Source organism: Tachyglossus aculeatus, chromosome 2 (genome assembly GCF_015852505.1).
Source record: "Tachyglossus aculeatus isolate mTacAcu1 chromosome 2, mTacAcu1.pri, whole genome shotgun sequence".
Classification (NCBI taxonomy): Eukaryota; Metazoa; Chordata; class Mammalia; order Monotremata; family Tachyglossidae; genus Tachyglossus; species Tachyglossus aculeatus.
In genome coordinates, this window is record NC_052067.1 from 17,632,351 (window position 1) to 17,650,051 (window position 17,701).

At 39.3% G+C, this 17,701-nt stretch overlaps 1 protein-coding gene across 3 annotated transcripts in view; it reads right to left on the reverse strand.

Annotated features, from left to right (window-relative positions):
- SKAP2 (src kinase associated phosphoprotein 2) overlaps positions 1-17,701 on the reverse strand; it is a 200,001-nt gene that overhangs the window by 58,601 nt on the left and 123,699 nt on the right. For all 3 annotated transcript variants that reach the window (XM_038766240.1, XM_038766248.1, XM_038766231.1), the window contains exons 5-6: positions 10,128-10,205; positions 9,646-9,729 (exon numbers count right to left, since the gene is read on the reverse strand). In XM_038766240.1, the coding sequence (XP_038622168.1) occupies positions 9,646-9,729; positions 10,128-10,205 (162 nt within the window). The remainder of the gene's footprint in view (positions 1-9,645; positions 9,730-10,127; positions 10,206-17,701) is intronic.

The window sequence follows — 17,701 nt, forward strand, 5'->3', positions numbered from 1 at the left end:
TCAGGGTAATTACAAAATGTTAGATATTTGCTTTATTTTAAAGACTGTGCAAAGTGTTGTGTGCATGTGTGTTTTTTTGCAGGGGGAGCTTTAAAAGGATGTTCTGCTTTGTTCATTTGTCTTTAGTTTTTAAAAGGACATTTTAGGGAGCTCACAAAGTAGTGGTCTTATTTAGTAAGAAGTGTCTGATACAACACTGATTCCTTCTGAAAGCTAAGAATTGGAATTTGCTCGGAAGCTCACTATAAATCAGTGTCTCCTTCATGTTTGCTAAACCGGGGGGAAAACCTGTCTACTCAAAAACTTGTTAAGCACTTTCACTATATTTAACACTATTTTCTCAAGAAATAGCTACCCTCATGCTCAGTTTTAAAGTGCATGAAGGCCATTCTTTATCCACCTAGTTTAAAGGCTATGTCAATTTTTCAAAAGTATCACACTTCAACTCAAGAACTGATATGAAACTTAGGGTTATACGCCACTGAAGAATATTGTTAAGACACGTAACCATGAAGTTTTTGGTTAGAAAACCGTAAAGGATTTCGCAGAAGAAGAGTATAAAATAAGCCTCTGCTGTAGCATTATTGGATAACCAATATAACAAAAGTGACTATGGTTCTCCGAGATACTAGTTGCTCCCTAAGATGTCTTTTCATGTGACCTAGGACAAGTCACTGAACTTCTCTGTGCCTCAAGTTACCTCATCCATAAAATGGGGATTAAGACTGTGAGTTCCTGGTGAGACATGGACTGCGTCCAACCTGATTAGCTTGTATCTACTCCAGTGCTTTGTACAGTGCCTGGCACATAGTAAGCATGATTTGCTTATATCTACCTGAGCACTTAGTACAGAGCCTGTAAGTGCTTAACAAATACCATTAGAAAAAAAAACCTTTCAAAATCCCCACCCCAAAAGAAATGCACCCAGTTCTTTGCCCAATCTTCCAAATAAAGCTGATTTCTAAGCATTTTATAATTATCATGATAGAACAGCAGAATGACAAAATACAAAAAAAGTACTGAACAAGATATATATTTTTATTTTATTTAGCATACCCTCACTAGATCAAAGTTAAAGGCAGGAGATAGAGGCTTGAAAATAGGATCAGAATTCTGGTACCAGCATCTTAACTAAATTCAAGATGTGAATTTGGGCAAATCACAAATTTTCCGAGTCAATTTCCCCCATGAAAAAAAAAAGATATGGTCAAAACCTATTGTATAAAAACATCACATAAAGATGAAGAGATCCTAAGTGAAGCACACGAAGTTCCTTGTAACAAAGTCTCTAAACAACTTTGGGATGTCGTTACTATCATTACTATTATTAAAAAATATCAGCAGATGAAACTGTTACCCATAAAGAATGCAAAATTGAAAAAAGAATTTATAATTTCATTTTACATGGTTCCTGAAATTATGTTTCATGAATCTGTTATAAAACTAAAATGATTAGACATGCAATACTTTATTACATTTGGCCAAGTACTTCTAGAATGGAGAATTTTCAGTTTTAAATGAGCGAAGTTATGATGATACAGGTTTGTTAGAAGCTGACAAACATAATTCCACAAAAACCCATGTATCAGTAAAACTGGGTCAAAGATGAAACATGCAAGATACACCAAAGGGATCCAAGTTTCTTCAAATAAGAGTTGTGTTAGCAACTTTCCAGAAGCCAGAGGGCTGCATCTACTTTGCATAAAATGAAGCAGATTACATCTACCCTCAGAATGAGGAAGTTGGTTGCAGGGGAGAATGTAAGCCAAGAAATGGATGGATCATTTTGTCACGAGATATTAACTGTTCATAGCTTCATAGGCAGCCTATGATCTGTGGGCCACATTTTTGGGCAATAGATACAGCCGTCCTTCATCTTTGACGAAGATACAACAGTGAAATTCTACCACCGGTGCAGACGTGGGTGAAAAGACCTAAGGACTGTCTTCCACACTGTGGGCATGTTAAAATAGGTTCTTGCTGAGTTGATGATTTACCACCTACAGGGTTTCTTTCTGTTTTCAAGACTGTCTTGGTATTGTAATCTTTGTGAAGTTTTCAGAAAAGAGAAACTCCTCTAAGGGCTGTCCACTATAAATCAGTGATATTTATTAAATGTTTTCAGGGTGCAGACCACTCTAGTAAGGGCTTGTGAAAGTACAATAGAGCTGGTAGACATGATCCCGATCCACAACGATCTTAGAGGGGAGACAGACAATAATAGTGGATGATGGGGAAGAAAGAGAAAAGACACCTTCAATCCGTGACTCGTGACTATAAGGTGGTGGAGCAGCTTAACTGGATAAACTTCTGCGGGCAGCCATGTTTGCTTAGCAGTTGTCAGAACCCCGGTCTATCGATGGTGTGAGATGCTTTTGTATCTTCTAGGAAATCAGTATGGAGCTTATTCTGTTCCTCTCTGAACTTTTCCTGTTCCTGACATGCTATAAATATAGAGCATAAAGATATGCTAATTTGGGGACGGGGAGGGTGGGTATCCAAAGTGCTAATGTTTAATGGAAGTTCTGAAGTGGCAGTTCGTGGGGAGATGAAAAAATCAATTGGGGAAGCTCTCTTAGAAAACGTGTGGGAATAGCAGATGTGCAAGGAATTCCAGGCAGGAAGAAGTGTGTGAACAGAAGGTCGGTGGTGGGAGAGACAAGAAACAGGCACAGTCAGTGGATTGGCTTAAGAGGAACAAAGGGAACAAAGTGGATAAACTACAGTGCAGTGAGAAACAAGGGGGTAAGGAGGAAGAATAGAGATGACTGAGTGCCTAAAAGTCAATGTTCAGAATTTTGGACCCTGTACCTTATTTCGTGTAAATGTTTTCAGCACTTGGTAGCTTACTGTAATAGAATCTGGAAGAGTTTTCAGGCTCAGCTGCTCTAGGCCGTTGATTTTCTGCCCGTGAAGATATGATCAAGCCCCAGTTGGACTATTTGGTCTCTCCGAGATTACAGATGACTTATCAGCATCCCTAAGTGTCAATTTAAATAATTTCCTACCTAGCATTGGGGCTAGGTTCCACCACCAGCCCTTTTCCCCTCTTTCAGCAGAGAAGATTGCTCTCCATCCACTTAGTTCAAGCCCTGCTAGTACATCCAAACTCACAGGAGACAGATTACTAAATTTAAAGATCCATTTATTTAATTTTCTAGATAGGGCTGCTCCTCGCTACAAGGAAGCAATCCAATGCAACACCAAGGTACTCTCTTCTCGGTAGGAAACCAAATTAGATTCCAAAAGTTGCTTGGTGAGTAATGAATTAGAAAGAGGGTCATGATTGCTCCGAGAGACATTCCCACCTCAAAGGACCACTTGAGATGATATGCAAGGTTAACAACGGCCTTAGGGTACATCAGAGTTGGTGGTAGGCTGATGTAATATAGGAGGAAGCAGAGTGGTGGCGGTTCAACTTTATAAAATTCCATCTGAGTCAGAAACAGTCAAGGAGGGGAACAATGGCTCTGAGCAATGCAGGTGGGTGATGGGTTCCGGAGCTGGAAAAAAGCTCTTCTTTTGGGTTTTAACAGGTTTCCATACGATGTCAATATATGATCTAGATCTCGTCTATCTCGCCACCAAAGCCTGCCTCTGGCCTGGAATGCCCTACCTCCTCAAATCCGACAGACAATTATTCTACCCCTTCAAAGGCTTATTGAAGGCACATCTCCTCCAAGAGGCCTTCCCTGACTGAGCCCGCCTTTCCTCTTCTCCCAATCCCTTCTGTGTCACCCTGACTTGCCCCCTTTATTCATCCCTTCTCCCAGCCCCACAGCACTTATGTACATATCCAACCTGTTAAACCTTAATCTACTCCACTGGTTAGTAAGGTGCCTGGCACATAGTCCATGTTTAACAAATGCCAAACAAAAAGTTCACGTTGTTCAATCTAAGGAGACAAAATAGTCTCATTTGGACTGTTTCCCTTTTTCTTTTCCCTGTTGCAAATATCCACTCAGACCTTTGAACTTTTATACCTGGTTACTATACTTTTTTTTTTAAAGCATAGCCTCTTGTAGACAGCCACTATGCTCAGCTACGTTGTATAATACACTTTGTTATTTATATATTTAGGAGTGCTTCTCCCTTCAGGGAACATTTGTAACTTCCATTACTGCTAATGCTATTCTTTTTAGCACAAAGAAGAAAACATAACCCCTCAATGCTGAAACCTTCTCTGAACTTCACCAATCCGATTAGTAACTTGTTCCACCTCCCCGGTCAAAGGTAAATGCAGTAAAAGAGAGTTTAATGACTTTGATTATTTCAAGCAACATATCTACTGTTCAGTTGGTTTACCAGCATGTTAATATCTGCTCATATACCTGAAATATACTTCTGGTGCATTGAGTTATATTGGGAAGAAGTGTCAAACCATTACCATTTTAATTAAAAACAGTCACTGAGAAGCATTTTACGTGGAATTAGAAGTTTGGCTAATACTTTCTGGTGGCATGGGATTTTAAACATGCATGGATTCTTTCTTCTCATGAGGACAATTATGCAATGCGAGGATAAAAGTCAAAAGGCTTCTTATTCCCTGCCACACACATTTTCCACCCCAAGTGTTAATTTGATTGTAGTTCAAGGACAGTGAGGTAGTAGAGAGGGAAAAATGACTAAATGGCATATGGTTTTGGAGGAAAGGCTAATACACCCATTAAATTCTCCTTTTTGGTAAATACTCCTGTGATTCCTCCAATTGGGAAAAAACAGAAGTTAGTCATTACACGTGCCAAGGGACCACATCAGCATATTGTTGTCATTACTGTATTATGGAAGAACCACTGGGTCTCTCAGCATTCACTCCCCAGAATGGCCTGTATCTTTGAGTCTACAGAGATACTGCTTTTTAATTCTCAAAAATCATGGCTCTACCTAGCTGCCTGGGTCCCCCCGAATCATTTAGGCATGACCTACAGCTCTCCCAGAGAATAGTGCATAGTCCATGAATAATAATAATAATTATGGTATTTGTTAAGTACACTGTTCTAAGCACTGGGGTAGATACAGGGTAATCAGGTTGTCCCACATGGGGCTCACATTTTAATCCCCATTTTATAGATGAAGTAACTGAGGCACAGAGAAGTTAAGTGACTTGCTCACATCCCCTGACTCCCAAGCCCATGCTCTTCCCACTAAGCCACGCTGCTTCTCTAGTCTGCACTCGGCCTTACTGTTTTCTGTTTTAATTCAAACTTAATTCCTTCTTCTTCTGTGGCAAACTGACATAATCTGAGGCTGCAGTCAAAATATATTTTTGATAACAACTCCTTTGACACACATGTTAAATAAAATCTCTGTAGGATTGGAACTATGAAGTACTTTGTTCACACCTGAGACCTGCCTTGTCCTCAAGTAATACCAAAGAAACTCAGATGACCCAATGAATTTAACTTCCTAGGACTGCATTAGATATAACACATCATCAGAAGTAGACTAAAGAGAAGTTCCTTCTTATAAACTGGTGTGTTCATTGCTCAACTAAGTCACTATAAATTATAGAAACTTCGTCAACTTCTTTTACACAAGAGAAAATGAAAGCAGGTTTGAATGGCCAAAATCGCTGGGTAAAGGATAACCGTGGTTTTAATTATTTCCGAAAAATGACTCTTCACACACGACTCCTTTGTACATATTGGACAGATATTTAAAACGTAAGTTGGGAATTGAGAGCCTACTTTACATCACCTCAAAGTAATGTACACTATAAAACGCTGGTGTCTTTAACCAGAACTAGAGAAAGAAGCTAGGGACAACCAATAATGATGCAGTTCCGTGGCCTCAAGAAATACTGGAGCCACACGTTCAGTGGCAAAAGAAACTGTTCATGCCCCTGGGCTTCTGGGGATTTCTATGATTCCAAAAGAACCATGTGATATATGAGTGTTTTCATTGCACATCTATCCAGTTGGTCTTTCCAATTTTCTGCCACTGCCTCGCTTCTCCTATAATAATAATGATGGCATTTGTTAAGTGCTTACTGTGTGTCACGAACTGTTTGTTGTAAGCGCTGGGATAGACACAAGCTAATCAGGTGGGACATGGTCCCTGTACCACATAGCGCTCAGTCTTAATCCCCATTTCACAGCTGAGGTAACCGAGGCTGAGAGAAGTTCAGTGACTTGCCCAAGGTCACATAGCAAACAGGTGGTGGGGCTGGGATTAGAACCCAGGTCTTTCTGACTCCCAAGCCCATGCTCTATCCACTTGGCCATGCTGCTTCCTATTCCACGAAGCCCTCTCCAGTGTCTATAAAATCCCTGAGAAGCCATGGACGACTGTCCCAAATGATCTCTCTGTGGCCTATTAATACATCAGTTAGTGCCACTCCCACTATACCAAATTCTACTTATAATTTCAGTGTCTTTTTGCCACTGGATTGTAAACTCCTTAACAGCAGGGATTGTGCTTACTAACTCTATCATAATTTTCAAGTGCTTAGAACAGTGCTCCGCACACAGTAAGCACTCAATAAACTCTATTGATGAATTGAAGTTGTCTGGTTCTGAACTGCTTAACAGGAAATCCTGTAAAGGGAGTAGAGGGAGTTTTAATTTCTTCACTTTTCATCTGTCATGTCATTCTCAGCGCTTTTGAGTAAGCAAACTCAGAGCCAGAGGTCAACAAGGCCCATACTGACTCACTAGGAGTTACCCAGAATCCCAGTGGGGCAGTCTGATCCTGGAAATGGATCCTCTCAAACTACCTAATAATTACAACTGCTTTATTACTTTGCTTACAACTCAATTTCTATTTAAATACTTTAGAAATGTATTTTATTACAGTTCAGCTCAACCTGCAACATTTTAACTGATCTTTAAATTAGCACATTCACAAAACACATTAAAATTTTGGGCCCAAACAACGAAGAGTAATTATGCTTTCTTTAACTGTGTCTGCTGAAATGCACGTGCTATAATACACTTTTTGGTGAGCATATGCATGACAGGGAGAAAAATAAATCTAAGGCAGAAAGTTGAAAGCATATTTCACTATCAGTTTTACTAAAAAGACCTTTCAAACACTTAAGTTTATTTTCCAATTCATATTTGAGGAAAATTTTCACTAATACGTCTTGCCAGTGATTCATAACTTATTAACACCATTAATGTAATCATTTACTATTAAGTCCTCAAGTGTAAGGATTATGTCTTTGGTAGGTTTACTCATGCCTGGAACAGTATCACATCCAGTAGCCTCTCAGTAAGCGTTGATGATGACTTAACTCGGATTTTAAAAGGAAGAAAATGAACTCTCTTATATGAGATCTGAAATGTGGTATGGAACTTTAGAAAGGGGAGAAATGTAGTCCATCTGATGGATTCAGTTTTTTTTAACCGCCAACTGGATCCCAAATGACCAAAGTCAAAATCAGAAGTGTTTGCAAGGGAAAGTAATGGGACCAAGCTTTTGAGGAGAAAAAGAATTCAGAAGTGCATTCTGCCCCACTAGTATCTGAGTAACTGGAAAGGCCTAGGAAAAAATAGTCACAGTTAATGCAAAAGGAAGGAAAAGGAGAAATGGATGTGGGTTTCACAAAGTGAAAGAATAAGTACAGTATATATATATTTTTACTTAAGGCCCCAAATGGCTATGAATAATAAATATGGACAATATTTATTGGTTTGTAGGTAAGTGCATTATTTACCCTAGAGACTGAAACTACTCTTTCTAAACCATTAAGAGCTGGTGGGTCAATACATAGTTTGGCAAGCACAATGGGGCTGAGAAATGTGAACTATGCATCTGTCACACAGTAACAAAGTGCAGTTTAACCTGGTACATGATATCAGCTCCTTCTGGGCCACTTTAATCCATTTGTCTAAATCCTTCTTTAGTTTGGTGATTATGACCCTTATAGATCTCAACAGCTCCTTCCAAAGCTCAAGCTTAGAACAAGCTTAACAATCAGCAGCAATATGGGTCCACAACAGGTCATTTAAAATGTTTTGGCATATTAATCTCCCAAAAGGAGACTTCGGATATTAAATTAGACAGGTGTAACTCAGAGAAAAATGGGGTGGAGGGAACAAGGGCCATACATTTCCCGGGTAGGGTAAACACAAAAAAGGAAGGTAACTGTGATCGTGCTACATAAGCGGGACTGAAAGCTAAGAACTGAGTAAAAGTTATTGAAAGGAAAGGACCTGGTAAGAATTCCAGAGAAGACATAACATGAAAAAAAAAAACACTTATTACACCTTGTTCAAAATTGTACTGGGAAGTGGGGAGGCTCAAAAGAAAGAGGGAAGAGGGAACTGTGCAATTCAAGGGAATACAAACCAAATTTTCAAGCATTAGCCTGGGAAAGGGATCTTCAGATTAGGAAACATTTCATGCATATGAAATTGAGAAACAGAGAAAATTTGATAGTGGACTATAGTGAGGTTGTTAAGGCACACACCTTCTCCAACTATTGTTAGATAAAATCCACAAAAGGACACTGATGCCCAAAAAATTCAGTGGAAATTATCTACTGAGCATGGAAAATGATTAATTATTCCTTAAAATTAAAGCAAAGGAATAGAATTATCTTTCTAACAGCATCTATTATGTTTCTGTACTAAGGATGATGATGATGGTGGTGGCATTTGTTAAGTGCGTACTATGTGCTAAGCACTGTTTTAAGCGCTGGGGTAGATACAAGGTAATCAGGTTGTCCCACGTGGGGCTCATAGCCTTAATCCCCATTTTACAGATGAGGTAACAGAGAAGCTAAGTGCCTTGTCCAAAGTCACACAGCTGATAAGTGGCGGAGCTGGGATTAGAACCCATGATCTCTGACTCCCAAGCCTGGGCTCTTTCTGTTATTGTTCATTAGAAAATAAGGTACACACAACAGCAACTTCTGATTAATCAAAATAGTCTGCTTCTACCACTCCAAATGTAGAGAAAAGCAGCAGACAAACTGGGATGACACCAGAACAGCTCAATTCTCAACAGTCTGGTCTCGCTATCTCCTCCCTCAAGCTCTTGGCTCTCTCACCACCAAACTTTCCTACAGCCCCTTCTCAGCTGCTACCATCTCTGCCACAACTCCTCCATCCCACTGCCGCCATGCCCTGTCTTTCACAGATTCCTGAGATTAGTTCACTGTTTAAAAGAAAAAAATTGATCATTATTTTAATTGACAGGGAAGGAAAAAAAGATATGATGAGACGACATTTCCCTGAAAACCTTAGACTTAGAACTCCATGATTACTTCTCGACTTTTTAATATGCCTATCTGCATAATTTCTAAATTAATTTATTACTTTTCATAGTGAGTCCTGGCTACAATAGACATAACCCTCCCCTGCACATTCAGATTCCATTATGACAATTAAGGAAGTCAGAGGTTGCTTTTACAATCTCTCCTTATGAAAGAGGGTAAATGGAGAGAGTTTCCATAGGGATAAGTCCCCACTACTGAAATTAGTTTTCTGTTTGCTATGCCAAAGCCTAGATTTGCAAGCTTTTATGGCATTCAGGAAAAGCAATCTAAAATTAAGTTATTACAATACTGATTGGTTCTTTGCTTATCTTCCTTCACTTAGTGAAATTTCTATTTGAAAACCAAAAACAACCACGGTAGTAATAATTAACAAATTCAATTATTTACCCAAATTGACAAGGTTATTGATCAGAAAGAAATACCTTTATCGCTTCCATAGTAATAGAAAACCGTTTTACTGAGAGCACACCAGCGCTTTTGCCACTCAAATCCAAGGAAGCTGTGATCTGCAATGAAGGTGGAATAAAATATTTTATGTTACAATACAATCGTTCTTTGCTCCAAATTTAATCTCTATCTTCCAAAATGACTAGACATAGAAAGAAACTTGGGAGTAAAAAGGAACCAAAAATGGGTGTTGTGGAAAACAAGAGTCTAGGATATACAGAGATTTTTCCACCATTTTAACATTTCATTATACACAGATATAAAGAGAAAGAGACTAAATTTATGTGCATGAATTATGGTAATATAAAATGACTCTATGCTAAATTATAACTGCTGGGTGTTCTTATGGCCTGAATTTTTCAAAAATCTACAAAAGAAAATGGGCATACATTTACACATAGGGGCTGGTATGTTCTGAAAATACTCTAAATGCCATTCTTTGGAGCGTGTACCTTACCTTTCCTGCGTTTTTCAAGGTAGCCAGCCTTTAGGACAAAGGGAAGGTCCTGAGCCGCAATGGGAGGGAACTGGTTTCCTGGAATAAAAATTGAGAAGTGGGTAAGCATTTAGAGAAAAAAGGCCAACTGCACCTAAATGAACAAAGTCTTGGAGGATATTCAGGGATGGTGGTATGTTGCCTCTAGAAGAAATCATTCAATCATCTGATTCCAAAGCTTTTTAATTACCAAGCTTGCATAAATTCAACTCCCTTGGCTGCATTTCTTTAAAGCAGATGCTCTTGTAAACCTTAATAGCAAAATATCATATTTTATGTAATAAATAATGCTACAAATTGCATTATTGTGAAGGAATCCCATCTGTATTAGGTAAGGAATACGTTACGGTAACCCCCTCTAGACAGTCAGATCATTGTGGACAGGGAACACGCCTACCAACTCTGCTGTATGGTACTCTCCCTACTGCCTAGTTCAGTGCTCTGCACACAGTAAGCACTCAATAAGCACCATCCTTCCTTTGGTACTACCTCCCAACAACTTAGTACAGTGCTTTGCAAACAGTAAGTGCTCAAATACAACTAAATGAATGAATGAATCTAAAGTATACTCCCAATATTCATAATGTAGAACAAGGGAATTTTATTTCTTCTTTTGCTCCAAAAATCTATAATTACTTAATAAACATATATAATTAATATATAATTAATTAATCATATTTAACAGGAAAATTGGCTGACATAAAATGGTTAAAGATCATTTTCCTGACATCAGATACCATTACAGTACCACATTCGACAAAGTCTACCCCTGGCCCAAGTCTTACCTCTGGCCTGGAATGCCCTCACTCCACACATCCGCCAAACTAGCTCTCTTCCTCCCTTCAAAGCCCTATTGAGCTCACCTCCTCCAGGAGGCCTTCCCATACTGAGCCCCCCCTTTTCCTCTCCTCCTCCTCCCCACCCCATCACCCTCCTCCCTCCCTCTGCCCTGCCCCTTTCCCCTCCCCACAGCCCTTGGGTATATTTGTACATATTACTTTATTTTATTAATGATGTGCATATAGTTATAATTCTATTTATTCTGATGGTATTGACTCCTGTCTACTTGTTTTGTTGGGTTGTCTGTCTCCCCCTTCTAGATTGTGAGCCTGTTGTTGGGTAGGGACTGTCTCTATATGTAGATGATTTGTACTTCCCAAGTGCTTAGTACAGTACTCTGCACACAGTAAGTGATCAATAAATATGACTGAATGAATGAAAGAATAATAGGCAATTCTCAAAGAAAATACACTCATAATTTCATCCTAACTTCACACCTGGAAAAAAATGTTCATTTTTGCCCATGGGATCTCAACTTGAGAAGTTGAGTTCACTCATTTGCCCCTTTGAATTTTATTAAAATTCAAAGGGGAAAGTGCTCTCAAATTTTGTAATTTGTGTAAAGCACAGAAACTGAAGAAAGGTTACAGATAACTAAATAAGTGGCATAGACTTAACAGTACTACATATTTAGTGATAGTCTCAAGTGTTTTACCAAATATGGAGGAACTACCAAACTGAAAGAGCATCCTGTTAGGCGGCATTTTTGAGGGAATTCAGTTTTAAGACATTCAATCAGAGTAATAACCCTAAGGTTGGTGGAATTCAGTAGCCTATTTAAAGTCCTAGGGACACCACTTATCCAAAGTAATCAGTCAACTGGTCAGTCAATCATATTTATTGAGCACTTACTGTGTGCAGAGCACGGTACTAAACACTGGAAGAGTACAATATAACAATAAACAGACACAATTCCTGCCCAAAATGAGCTTATACTCTAGATGGGGAGACAGACATTACTATAGTCATGACCATGGTAGTCCATATAGCTTGGGAGTCTCTCCATCAATCGTATTGAGTGCTTACTATGTACAGAGCACTGTACTAAGCACTAATTTCCCCCTCTAGACTGTCGTCTACAACCTCTGGATTGTAAGCTTGTTGTGCTCAGGGAATGTGTTAGTTTATTATTAGTACAGTGCTTTGCACACAGTAAGCGCTCAATAAATATGATTGAATAGTGTACTCCCCAAGAGCTTATTACAGTGCTCTGCACACAGTAAGTGCTCAATAAATACAATTCAATGAATGAAATACATTCACTGAATGAATGAATGAATGAATGGAAAGAACAGTATAACAGAGTTGGTAAACATGTTACCTGTCCACAATGGCTAGTCTCTCCATGTCCAGCCAGGGTAGCATAAGTGACTGGATTTCCATACGCAATGCGAGATAGGTGGGCATGCTTACATCCCAAACAACAGGAGCCCAGATGTCCCAGAGAGCCTTAATCCCTGAATATGCTCCTTCCTGCTCAAATATATGACAATGCTTCCCTTGGGGCACCTCTCAGGCACATAGTAGTCAGCAATATTCCAGTGGTAGTAAGCCTGGAAGCATGAAGACTCTGGGTAAATTGTTGGATACCTAGATTGAAGACATTCCCAAAAGGAATGAACATATCAAACCCAGGTCATCTGACAGTACCTTCTTCTGCTGTTTCTCCATTCAAAACTAGAACAATTAGAACAAATGATCAGCTACTATTGTCCATTTAAGAGCTAGTTAGTGGGCTTATCAAAAGTAAAGCTGGGAAATGGTGATCAGCGTAATTTGGTAGCTATGTAAAGTGGTTGTTTAAAGGTTCTCTTCCCAGTTAAGCACTGTAACTACAATTATAACCACAGTTAAAAGCCCATTCCTTCAAATAAGTGCCTCTTGATAGCTCTTTCCAGTCAGGTAAAGAGGATATAGATGAAAACTTCTTCTGTCTGAAGGCCAGAAAAGTTAAACAATTCAACACTGGTTATGTTCCATCCCTTTAACTAAAACTGTAACAAAACAACCTAATAAAGTTCATTCCACCCAGTGGGCAATCAATGAACACCCTTACTACTACTTACACAAATTTGCTATCACAAGAAGTTACGCAAAAAGGGATTCGGGATTAGGACTGGTGAAGCAGCACGGCCTGGTGGATAGAGCACAAGCCTGGGAGTCAGAAGGACCTGGGTTCTAATCCCAGCTCCACCACTTGTCTGCTGTGTGATCGCGGGCAAGTTACTTCACTTCTCTGGGCCTCAGTTACCTCATCTGCAAAATAGGGATTAGGACTGTGAGCCCCACGTGGGCCAACGACAGTGTCAATCTGATTAGTTTGCCTACCCCAATGCTTAGAACAGTGCCTGACACATAGTAAACGCTTAACAAATACCACAGGTCTCACTGGGCTATTAAAAGGAAAATTAGTGATATCAGAAGACTCAAGAAGGGTTTAAGATAAGTCCAGCCTTTTTCTAGCAATTATGCATGGCTCTATACCCATCCTCAGCACTCTTTATATTCATTCATTCATTCATTCAACTGTACTTATTGAGTGCTTACTGTGTGCAAAGCACTGTACTAAGCGCTTGGGAAGTACAAGTTGGCAACATATAGAGATGGTCCCTACCCAAGAACGGTCTCACAGTCTTGAAGGGGGAGACAGACAACAAAACAAAACATGTAGACATGTGTTAAGTCATCAGAACAAATAGAATTAAAGCTAAATGCATATCATTAACACAATAAATAGAATAGTAAATATGCACATGTAAAATAGAGTGATAAATCTGTACAAACATATATACAGGTGCTGTGGGGAGGGGAAGGAGGTAGGGTGGGGGGGATGGGGAGGAGGAGAGGAAAGAGGGGGCTCAGTCTGGGAAGGCCTCTTGGAGGAGGTGAGCTCTCAGTAGGGCTTTGAAGGAAGAAAGCTAGCTTGGCGGATGTGTGGAGGGAGGGCATTCCAGGCCAGGGGGAGGACGTGGGCCGGGGGTCAACGGTGGGACAGGTGAGAACGAGGTACAGTGAGGAAGTTAGCGGCAGAGGAGTGGAGGGTGTTGGCTGGGCTGTAGAAGGAGAGAAGGGAGGTGAGGTAGGAGAGGGCAAGGTGATGGAGAGCCTTGAAGCCAAGAGTGAGGAGTTTTTGCTTGATCCGTAGGTTGACAGGCAGCCACTGGAGATTTTTGAGGAGGGGAGTAACATGCCCAGAGCGTTTCTGCACAAAGATGATTCGGGCAGCAGCGTGAAGTATAGACTGAAGTGGAGAGAGACAGGAGGATGGGAGATGAGAGAGGAGGCTGATGCAGTAATCCAGTTGGGATAAGATGAGAGACTGAACCAGCAAGGTAACGGTTTGGATGGAGAGCAATCATACATTAAGTTATTTACTATATTATTCCATTCGTAAACCTTTTAATGTCTGTCTTTCCTATTAGACTGAAGTTCCTTGTAGGCAGGGAACATATCACTTTTCTCTTTTGTACTTCCCAAGTGCTTAGTACAGTCCATTTCATCTTGTGACCAATCAATAAATAAAATCATTACTACTGCTACTACTACTACTACTACCATAAGTTATTAGGAGGAAAGCTTAAGGATCTGTCAATCAGTGGCACTGATTGCATACACAGTGTGTACAGAGCACATTATGAAGTGCTTGGGAGAGTTCAGTACACTAGAGTTGGTAGATAAATTACCTGCCATAGGAGGCTTACAGTTCAGACCGATATTAGAAAGTACAGCCAAATCTATGAAGATACAAGTCATGGCAAACAATCACAGAATTCCTTGAAAAGATGTGACTTTGGCAAAATTTCAGCAGGTAATTCTCAAGAAATGTGAAGCTTAAGAGCAGCAACGTTATCTGTAGGGGCAGGCAAGGGAATGGTAATACTTTTTGTTGTTCTACATCACTACTAGGCAAATGATTAGTCTCCTTCAGATAGGAGCAACTACCCATAGGTTTACAGCTGCAACATACTACAAATTCCGCCAAGTACTTTTGAAGCATCTATGAAGATGTTACATTAGATTTTATGGGCCACTGGTTTGACCCATAGAGCACTTACAATTTTCTCTATTCAATAGAATATTGAATTATATTTTACTTTATAAAATTATAAAATTATATTTTTCCTGACAAAGAAAAAAAACCTTTCAGTGAGGCCGCTCCCACAGCTTCAACTGCCATCTCTATGCAGGTGATTCTCAGATCCAATTCTTTTTTTTACCTTCACCATTTGAAATTGCTTTTTCAAGTTCAAGATCTAAGTGGCAAAACTTTTCAGATACCCATTTATAAGGCGATGTGATGTGCAAACGTGTCTTCTACAACTACAGGCTATTTTGCTCTATATTTAATGTTATAGTCATATTTTCCTTTGCATTTTCTTGGCTCTTTATTCAGGAATGTGCTTACATGCCAAGAGATCAGGCTCAGATTTTTTTTTTAAGTCATCTGTTTTTCATTATTCAACTTTGCTTTTTGACCTGTACCCTTGATAACCACTTTAAACGTTACATTTTCAGAAGCTCAAATTTTTACTCTTGACTTCTTAACACTTATCAATTGTTAAATATTATGGGTTTCATTATTTCATATGTCCACACTTCTATAAGTTATCCAATCCTTTATCCAGACCTGCAAGAAAATTTCTTTCAGGCCTTACAGAGTCTTAGTCCGAATCCCTTCGGCACATTTGAAAGGTCAGCATTCAGGAGTTGGTTGTGGGATGTGGCAATAAGGAAAAACTACCTCAGCAGGCACTAAGGCAAGTTCCTCAGTTTGAAGGATCTGACAGTTCTCTGGCTTGGCCAAACAGAGAGAGAAGGATGGCGGGCCAGGTTTCCATCTGGATCCCTATGGCTACACCACTCCTTGTCACTAACACCTGCTTGACGACTCAGATGAAAGTGGGAATTTTTTCTGGGGAGGAGAAATTTTAGGGAGAAGAGAAAGTCCCTATGGGGACATAAATTGAACCGCTGCAGTAAAAGCAGTCTTTTGACAGCCTCAGGAATCCCTGATCTGTGCCAATTTTTGTTCAGGTGGAAAGTAAAATGTACGTTCAGGCTGGAGGGAGCACAAATCTTTATAATAATGAAAATAAAGAAAACAGAAAAAATTGCACAATATTAGAAAAATGTATAGGGTAAGAAATGGAAACAAAACAAAGGCAAAAACAAAAAGGAGATGGCTAAGGAGAATAGGAACAAAGAAGGAAGAAAAAATGTGTGTCCCATGTAGGACAGGATGGGCCTGGGATCAGAGGTCATGGGTTCTATTTCCGGTTCTGCCACATGATGATGATGACAATGACGGTATCTGCACTTCCTTCAAATGATGTGAGGGAAACAAAGTAAAATATCTTGTAAATTCAGGAGATTCAACTGCTTCAGATAAGCTCTGAATGCTTCTGTTGATCAATCAATAGCATTTTTGAGTGCCTATTTTATGCAGAACACTTTTTTAAGGGGTTTATTAGGGAATATTACTATTTCAATCTCCAAAGTCAGAATGAAGCATCTTATATTTACCCCAGTGTTAATAACAGTGTTTGACACACATCATAAAAAACTTAACTGTAGAATACCTTCTAGCCCTCAGCAAAAATGCCCATCTGAAAATTAGAAAACTTATCTCTGTATTTATGTATCATTTAATCTGATATACAAAAATTAACTTTCAATCCAAGCAAGTGGGGGAAACATCCTTTAATTTAACTAGCAATCTAAAGTATAAAGTTATATAAACCAATTGTGATGCCGCTGAGACAGCTACTTCCCTTATATTTGGTTCTCTAGTCTGCTATCCAAGCCCTCTTGGCCTTGAATGCTCTTGGAAGGAATACCGTGAGCAAAAACTATATAAGCATTTTAAGTGTTCTAATAGTTCTTTTTCTGAAAGTGAAAAGCTTACTGTAACTGACAAATTATTTTTTTCTTATTTCACTGAAGGAAAGCTTTCAGGTGCTTGACGAACATTTCAAAACAAGAACTTAAAATAATAATGATGGTATTTTTAAGCACTTAATCCCCATTTTACAGATGAGGTAACTGAGGCACAGAGAGGTTAAGTGACTTGCACAAAGTCACACAGCTGAGACAAGTGGCGGAGCTGGGATTGTAACCTTTGACCTCTGACTTCCAAGCCCGTGCTCTTTCCACTAAGCCATACTGCTTCTCTATTAAGCCACACTTCCTCACGCCAGTGTGTGAGACATAAGAAGCTTTGGAAAAATCTATTTTAACATGGAATGAGCTTTCATTAAAACTCTAAAACAATAAGCATATTTTAACAACAATTCTGTCACTAAAGGGCTTGCTTTCTCACTCAGCTTTCTGTACACTCTATCAAGGAAAAATATGATTCAGCTATAAATCCCTAGGAGAGCATATAAATTACATCTGAAAGTTAATTCCATAACCCTTCATTAAAACTAGAGGCCTTCTACAACAAAATCCTAGGACTCTCTAATGAGTCTACTTGAACCAAGAATGACAATAGTTAGCATAATTATCAGAGAGATGTGCTAGTATAAATGTTCCAGAAATATGATACAGAAACTGAAGATTTCATGTCAGGCTCAGAGCTGATTTCTCCTTTGAAAAACCATGTGTGAATCGGGTTATTTCATCCCCTGATAGTCAATTACCAAACTACATGGAACTAAAGCAAGGAAAAATAGTCAGGCCAAATCAAGCAGAGA